The sequence below is a fragment of the Hibiscus syriacus genome, unplaced genomic scaffold (assembly GCF_006381635.1).
Source record: "Hibiscus syriacus cultivar Baekdansim isolate YM2019G1 unplaced genomic scaffold, ASM638163v2 tig00112281_pilon, whole genome shotgun sequence".
NCBI lineage: Eukaryota > Viridiplantae > Streptophyta > Magnoliopsida > Malvales > Malvaceae > Hibiscus > Hibiscus syriacus.
The window spans coordinates 304,515-311,549 of record NW_024063292.1 but is presented as its reverse complement, the minus strand read 5'-3'; the positions used below and the strand labels follow the sequence as shown (position 1 = coordinate 311,549).

General features: G+C 36.7%; 2 protein-coding genes across 3 annotated transcripts; both read left to right on the top strand.

The window, feature by feature from the left end:
• Positions 1-632: 632 nt before the first annotated feature.
• On the top strand, positions 633-3,684 carry LOC120177026. 2 transcript variants are annotated; one of them, XM_039183289.1, is made up of 3 exons: positions 633-801; positions 1,671-2,520; positions 3,037-3,684. In XM_039183289.1, exons 2-3 carry the CDS (start codon positions 1,679-1,681, stop codon positions 3,209-3,211), a joined length of 1,017 nt encoding a protein of 338 aa, XP_039039220.1. In that variant the 5' UTR covers positions 633-801; positions 1,671-1,678; the 3' UTR covers positions 3,212-3,684. The 2 variants fall into 2 exon arrangements, with proteins under 2 accessions (XP_039039220.1, XP_039039219.1); XM_039183288.1 differs by having other exon boundaries at positions 633-871.
• Positions 3,685-5,882: 2,198 nt separating this feature from the next.
• Positions 5,883-6,531, top strand: LOC120177091 (auxin-responsive protein SAUR50-like). The gene has a single exon (XM_039183333.1). The coding sequence runs from the start codon at positions 5,999-6,001 to the stop codon at positions 6,293-6,295; it is 297 nt and encodes a 98-aa protein (XP_039039264.1). The 5' UTR covers positions 5,883-5,998; the 3' UTR covers positions 6,296-6,531.
• The last annotated feature ends 504 nt before the right edge of the window (positions 6,532-7,035 follow it).

The window sequence follows — 7,035 nt, the reverse complement described above, 5'->3', positions numbered from 1 at the left end:
AGATTTATAAATTAGTCTCTAAAATTATACCTAAATTCATAATGGTTCAAAATTTAATGGGTATTTAGTGGGCGGGCGTTTGTGGGACGGGCGGATACGGGTCGAGTAAGGTCTCAAACCCATCACCCACCCACTACCTGCGACGGGTACCACTTTCTAAATCCACACCCGCCCACTACCCACTAAATTTATACCCATCCCGCCCCAATTGAAGCGAGTACGGTGAGAATCCACGAAACTGTACTCGTTTGCCATCCCTAGATCCAACGGCTTGTTGGAGGTGGCGTTGGGAAATCGTCAGAAACCCTAAAGGGTTCTGGGTTAGATGTTGGGTTTGGATCTCGGGTCGATTCGGGTCTACTTGGCCCAAGTGGACTGATTGTTGTTGTTGTATCTAGGTCTGGGCTCGGGTTAATGTTATAGTTGGGTCACCTTTGGCATGTAAAATATAATAATAATAATAATTATAATAAAATAATAAAATATTATTTTTATAAATCCTGACAAAAATAAGTGTCTACACTTTTATTTTATTATTAGGGACGACTTCAAATGATGTTTTTAATTGTTTAAAAAAAATAATTAGGTTAGCATCTCGGTGGCTTGGTTCATTCGCGGTGAAAAATCTAAAATTGAAAGAAGAGGATCGGAGAAAGTTACCTATCTTCTAATTATCAAAAAAAAAAAAAAGTTCCCTATCTTCTGCAAAACATTTCCTTCGTTAAAACTTAAAAGACCAAAATCGTTTGTTGGAACGGAGGCGAACGGAATTGTCTTCTACAGTCAACACCATATTCCTAAGTTTCTCTCTTTCTCTGCATTTCGCTCTCAAGATCTTTGCAATCCCAAAAAGAAGCAAAATTCTTTTTGGGTTTGTCTTTCATTGCCTTCTTTTATTGATTTATTTTAGAAAGAAACTGTGATTTTTATTGCTTTCAAGTTTGAATTTTTCGTTTTATTTATGGTTGTATTTTATTTGCCATCGTTTATGTTAAACGGTTGTAATTGATTTTTTGTAAAACTTTTTCTTGGTGTGTTTGATCTGCGGATGGGTAATTGGAATATTGATATTTTGGTTAGTTTTCTGTCTTCTTTTCATGCCATTGTGGTTTGCTAGGGCTTTGTTCGTTCAGATCTGGGAATGTATTTTTGTTCTTTTTCTTTTCTGTTTTGATCATGGAATTGATTTTGTCAGATTCCTTATCTTTCAAGTGAAAAAGTTAGATTAAAAAAAATATTAAGGAATTCTGCAAACTCCAGTGTAGTGCGAGGTATTATTTTCTCAATCTGAGTCATTTCCTGGAGCAATTTTGTGTTTCTGAAAATTAATGAAACATGATAAAGTTAATGATATAGGTAGGGATTAGGAAATTTATTGATATTACAAGAGTCATGGCACTCATCTGTAAGAAATTGATGCAAGCTAAAATTTGATCACCTGGCTGTTCTATTTTCATCCCAGTCATGGAACACATTCTGTGGGTTGAGCGTATTATCATAATGGATATAAGATGTTCTAGCATTGTATTTAACCGGCATAATGTGAATGAAATGGTGCAACTGAATGCGGCATTGTTATTGCCTGCCATATATTCCTTGTTGCAACAACTATGTGTTCTATTTGCATCTTTGTTTTTTGTGTTATGATTGAGATTATTGTCATAATTTAGGAAATCGAATGGCACCTGGCGAGGGTATTGACTTGTCAACGTTGCAGTCACAGCTAAGTGAAACTCATGAAATGGAAAGACACAAACGCCAGGTAGATTTTCTGCAAGACAAAATTACAGAGTTAAAGGCTTGCATACAGGGGTCGGAGGAGGAATCAAAGGAGGTAGATGTTCTTTGGCGAAGGGTGAAAACTACTGCTACATTATTGACTTACTTGAAATCAAAAGCAAGAGTAATGGCAGTTCCTGATTTGGCCCATAAGTCATGTGGCATAAAACTAATGGAAGGGGTGGGGCTTGTGGATAAGGAAGGTATACCGTTGTCTGGATGGTCAAGGAGCTCTGATCTCTCTTCGTTTGACTATTTAGATGAGGAAACCTGGCTTGGAATTAGTAAAAAACAAGGTTCTTTGGATGAACAAGATGGAGCTTATATTGGTGAATTAATCAAATCTGTGCAAATGGTCACGGATGTAATGGAAGTTCTTGTTAAGAGGTTCATCATGGCAGAATCTGAAACTGCTATTGAGAAAGAGAAAGTAACTTTGGGTCAGGCAGAAATTAGAAGAAAAGCATTCCAAATTGAGAATATGTCTTTAAAGTTGGAAGAGATGGAAAGTTTTGCAATGGGAACAAATAATATTCTTAATGAAATGAGGCAGAGGGTTGAGGACTTGGTTCAAGAAACTTCTATACAGAGGCAACAGGCTGCTGAAAATGAGCACGAACTTTCTCGTGTAAAGCAGGATTTTGAGTCTTTGAAATCTTATGTTAGCAGTCTCATTAGTTCTAGAGAAACTCTTCTTTCATCGGAGAAGCAATTCCAAACTATTGAGAGGCTTTTTGAACGGTCAGTATGATTCCCTTGGTCAAACTCTTAAATGTTAAATATTTGTTCCATTCTCTACATAGCAGCAAAAAATATGAACTTTGTTCCTTTTTGAGATGCCATATCAGACCATAAAATTATCATTGATGCAGTTGTCGGTACTCGGTAATATATACTTGTTGGTAAATTATGACCTGGATCTCTCATTGCACCCATTTCTTTTCTACCATCAGTAAAGTGTTATTCTTTAAGGTAGGTTTCTAATACTATTCCCACCCTGCTTTGTTCTACCAAAGAACCTAATTTGGTCTACCCTGGTTTCCTTAGCTTTGTGTGCTGTTATAGGCTTGTGTCTGTAATAGGCAAGGACTTAACTGTAAGTGCATGAGAGCAGCAGCTACTTTCGTATGTGCAAAACTGAATTTTGTATCTCAATGTGAGGGTGAATGTGCTGGGGAGTAGAGATATTCAACATTAGTTTGTGTATCTTTATTGTGCACAAGTTTCTTTAGTAATCTTCATTATATTGTGAATCAGGCTAGTTGCTAAGACAACACAGCTAGAGAGTGAGAAAAAGCAGAAGGATGATGATGTTCAAAAACTTATGGAAGAGAATGTAAGGCTGGCTGCACTTCTCGACAAGAAAGAAGCTCAACTTTTGGCCATGAATGAACAATGCAAAGTAATGGCCCTAAACTCTTCAAATATATGATATGATCTCATTTTCCATCTCGTTCTACTGTCTGTCGGACTGCGGTTCCTGGTTTCTTAGTGCCAGCTGGCTAGATGATCAGCCAGATAAATATAGGGTGGTACAAGTAATGCCGCGTAGGTGTATTTGTCACCAGTACTCTCTTGAAGAGAGCATGGAACTTGAATTAGTGCCATTGCTGGGCTTTCGTAAATTGAACCGGTATGTGTGGATGCTTCTTGTTGTGCTATCAGCACACAAATTCGGTGTTTGACGTTGAAGTTTAAATTGCCAAACTTTTCTGTAAAGGCAAGTTATCTAGATGTGATTGTCTAACCACCGACCTTTTCATTTCAGCTTAAAATTATAATGCTCTGTTCTGATACAGAAACACGGTGAATCTGTTTTAGGCCGGAACTGGATGATAAACTGTGTTTTTCATGCTTATTAAGATGGATGGCTTGGATGAGATGAGTTGAAAAGTGCTTGGAATTTGGATAAGCTTGACCTATGGAATTGACCTATACTCATTTTTGGCACAGCACTCATCATTCAGCTGTCGAGATTAGAACTGAAGTAGGGCATAATATACATTATTTATCCATTATTAAACAAATACTTAATCTTCCCCCGCCTACCTCGACGTCTAATATCCTAATTCCTTCCACTTAAATTAATATCTCCTTGATCTAATCTTAAGAGTCAACTTCCAATTTGTTTATCATACGGATAGCTTGCATATAGAATGTCATTTTAAGATGGGAAAAGAGAAGTAAAACGAGCAAGCTAGAATGCACTGCAGGTGAGTAAAGCCAAAGATTAAAATGTAATTGGCATAGTGGAAATTGTGATGCTGAATGGCCTTACGTATATTTACATTAACCATCTCTTTTGTGTCTGCGTTTTGAGGACAAAAGTAACATGCCCTTCACATGCATATCGTTATTTGGATGTGGTCGCCAATTGTCGATGAATTACCCAAAAGTGAATATGGCTTAGCCTATCTATTTTATTCACATAAACCATGGAGTATGGACACCATTATAGTCGTTGTAGCATACCCTAAAATTGGTTGCATGGAGTGGTGGATCTAGAAATATTCTTTAGAGTGTGCACATATATACTAATAATAATAAATTTTCACATGAGATAAACATAAATAAAATTTCAAGGTGAACACTATTAATAATATAAACAACTAACATAAAAATATTCAGATTTTAGGGGCACGTGCCTATCCTAGAAAAGCTTTGCATCCGCCATTTACTGCATAATTTTATGTCATGCGAAGAAACAAGAACAAATAAAATATTGATATATATATATATATATATATATATATATATATATATATTGCGTCAGTTCCCATAATGTATTATTTATTATTGTGGTTATAGAAGTTCATATATGGCAGAAACACATGAACAGTGGAAAACACGTTTGAGAATTATACACGAACTCCACAACACCAAGTTTCTGCCCCCCATATGCTTGAGCCAGCCTTAGACCTTAACCTTGGCACCAGATGTTTTAATTGTTGGTCTGGTTTATAGCCAAAGACAGTACATAAATATTTACTTGCCAACTTAACTAACCTTGCGATACAGCTAGCAAATACGTTGATAATACCCGTCGCTCTTCCAGTTGGTGAAATGCAGGGCTGAAAAGCAATGCCAAAAACTTCACATAATTTGGTTTTAGAAGCCACTGCCCATGTTTCCTCTTCGATGGCACGTGGGGCTAAGCCTTGTTCGATGTTTATCGTAACCTGAATTGAACATGCCAAATTTTGGGTCAAGTGGGACAAAAGCTGGTCGCTTTGTGCTGTCGATGGTGGTCCATAAACAACCGAAATATCCACTTCCCTTTGTGTTTTGACAAACTTGAAGAAAGGACTAAATCATGGGAAATTCCGTGACGTTGTGACAAGCCTTCAATGCCCTTGTGAACTATGCTCCCATTACATTAATCTTCATTTAGTTGATTCCTTCACGTACATTGTACCACGACGCATGAACAGTTATAGGTGGTCCTTGATTTGAAGGTTTAAATGATAGTAGTATGAAACCAGCTAACCACTTGAGGTCCTTTGATATGCCAAATCCTATACATAGCGACGGATGCAAGATTTTATGTTAGAGGAGGCGAACTTGAACTTATAAAATTTTAGGAGGCGAAATCATATTTTTAATAGAAAATACATAAAAAATCTGAAATATATGGTAATTTTAAAACTTTAGGGGGGCAACTGCCCCGCCTAGATCTATCCCTGCCTATACACAAACTTACGGTCTATGTTTGCAATTATATTTGTGTTTGACATCCTTCTTTGCCACATTCAGTGATATAATTTTTTGAATATATTGTTATCTGAATCCAATAGTATAATTATGATAATGATTTAATAACCATATCAATGAATCGTGTCAAATAGAGTGATAAGGCCAATTCCTTTTGTTTGTCACATTGTTCAATATGGAAACTGGGTTCTCAGCCATAGAATAGTGTATGCATTAGAATGGACAAATGGTGGAGAACTTTGACAAGGAAAAGAACAAAGAAAAAAAATGGACCCATGTTGTCTATAGGAGAGACAACATGGTTGGTTAAGCCCCATTGGGACTAAAGCCTGCATGCCTTTTATATTCAGCCATCTCCAATACATTAGCACATGACATTGTTTCAGCGCCAAATTCTCTCTTTAATTTCCCATATAAATACCCTCTATTCCTTAATCCTTCCCCACACCAACTTTTTTTCCCAATTCTCCAAGTAGTTCAAAGCTCGATCGAGTGATTGAAAACAACTATGGCGATCAAGAAATCGAACAGATTTCCTCAAACGGAAGCTATCAAACAGATTCTGAAAAGATGCTCGAGTTTTGGGAAGAAACAAGGCTATGATGATGTACCCAAAGGGCATTTCGTTGTTTATGTTGGAGAAAACAGAAGCAGATACATAGTTCCGATATCATGGTTGACTCACCCCGAGTTCCAGAACTTGCTTCAAAGAGCTGAAGAAGAGTTCGGGTTTAACCACGACATGGGGCTTACGATTCCTTGTGAAGAAGTCATTTTTCGATCTCTAACAGCCATGATCAGATGAAAGAAGAATAAAGCTTTTGCTTCGTTGGTTGCAGTCATATATTATACCCTCATGCATGCACATGAGTGGTTTTTCTGACCAATTGACATTTAGTTTTGCAGTTTAAACTGTATATTGTGCATGTACTTGGCTTTTTCCCTAATGTGGCACATATCCCATTTCCACGTGCTCTTGAGAGTGTCTTTGAAATTGTAATGAAAACATTTCATGAGAAAATCCATGTTTTTTTTCTTTCACATGAATTATGCCCGTATTTCGAGCACATACTCCACGAGTCTCAAGAACTATTCAGTGGGGTTGACTTGGGTTGATTGTAAAATTTGGGTTACGACGGTAACATGTGGTTTATCATTTTTAATTTAGGGGAGGATCGAACCAATGATTATACAAAGAACAGTAAGTCTAAGGCGGTTAAAGGGAAAGAGAATAGAGTTTAACCCCTCTCTCTCATTATATTTGGCGATACTAACCCTTAATATTAATGTCAGATCTAAAGTTATGATGACTATCTATAGATCAACAGGGTAAATAGATGCAGTTGTTAGATAGTATATTTAGTTCTAATTGATTATACGGACCTATCATAGTTATATTAAGAGGGAATAACTGATTGAAAAATATAAAATTTCGAAGTCTATGTTCAATAGAGTAGATCTTTCGAGGATCTTTTACTCGAAGATTTTATCAATGAAGAAATGATAGTAACGACGTGACTTATGAAAAGAAACCTGAAAGAGATA

Excerpts from the sequence above, each read along its gene's own strand:
- LOC120177026 (XM_039183289.1), top strand. The coding sequence starts at position 1,679 with ATGGCACCTGGCGAGGGTATTGACTTGTCAACGTTGCAGTCACAGCTA. Across the intron at positions 2,521-3,036 it reads ATTGAGAGGCTTTTTGAACG|GCTAGTTGCTAAGACAACAC; the intron begins GTCAGTATGATT and ends ATTGTGAATCAG.
- LOC120177091 (XM_039183333.1), top strand. The coding sequence starts at position 5,999 with ATGGCGATCAAGAAATCGAACAGATTTCCTCAAACGGAAGCTATCAAA.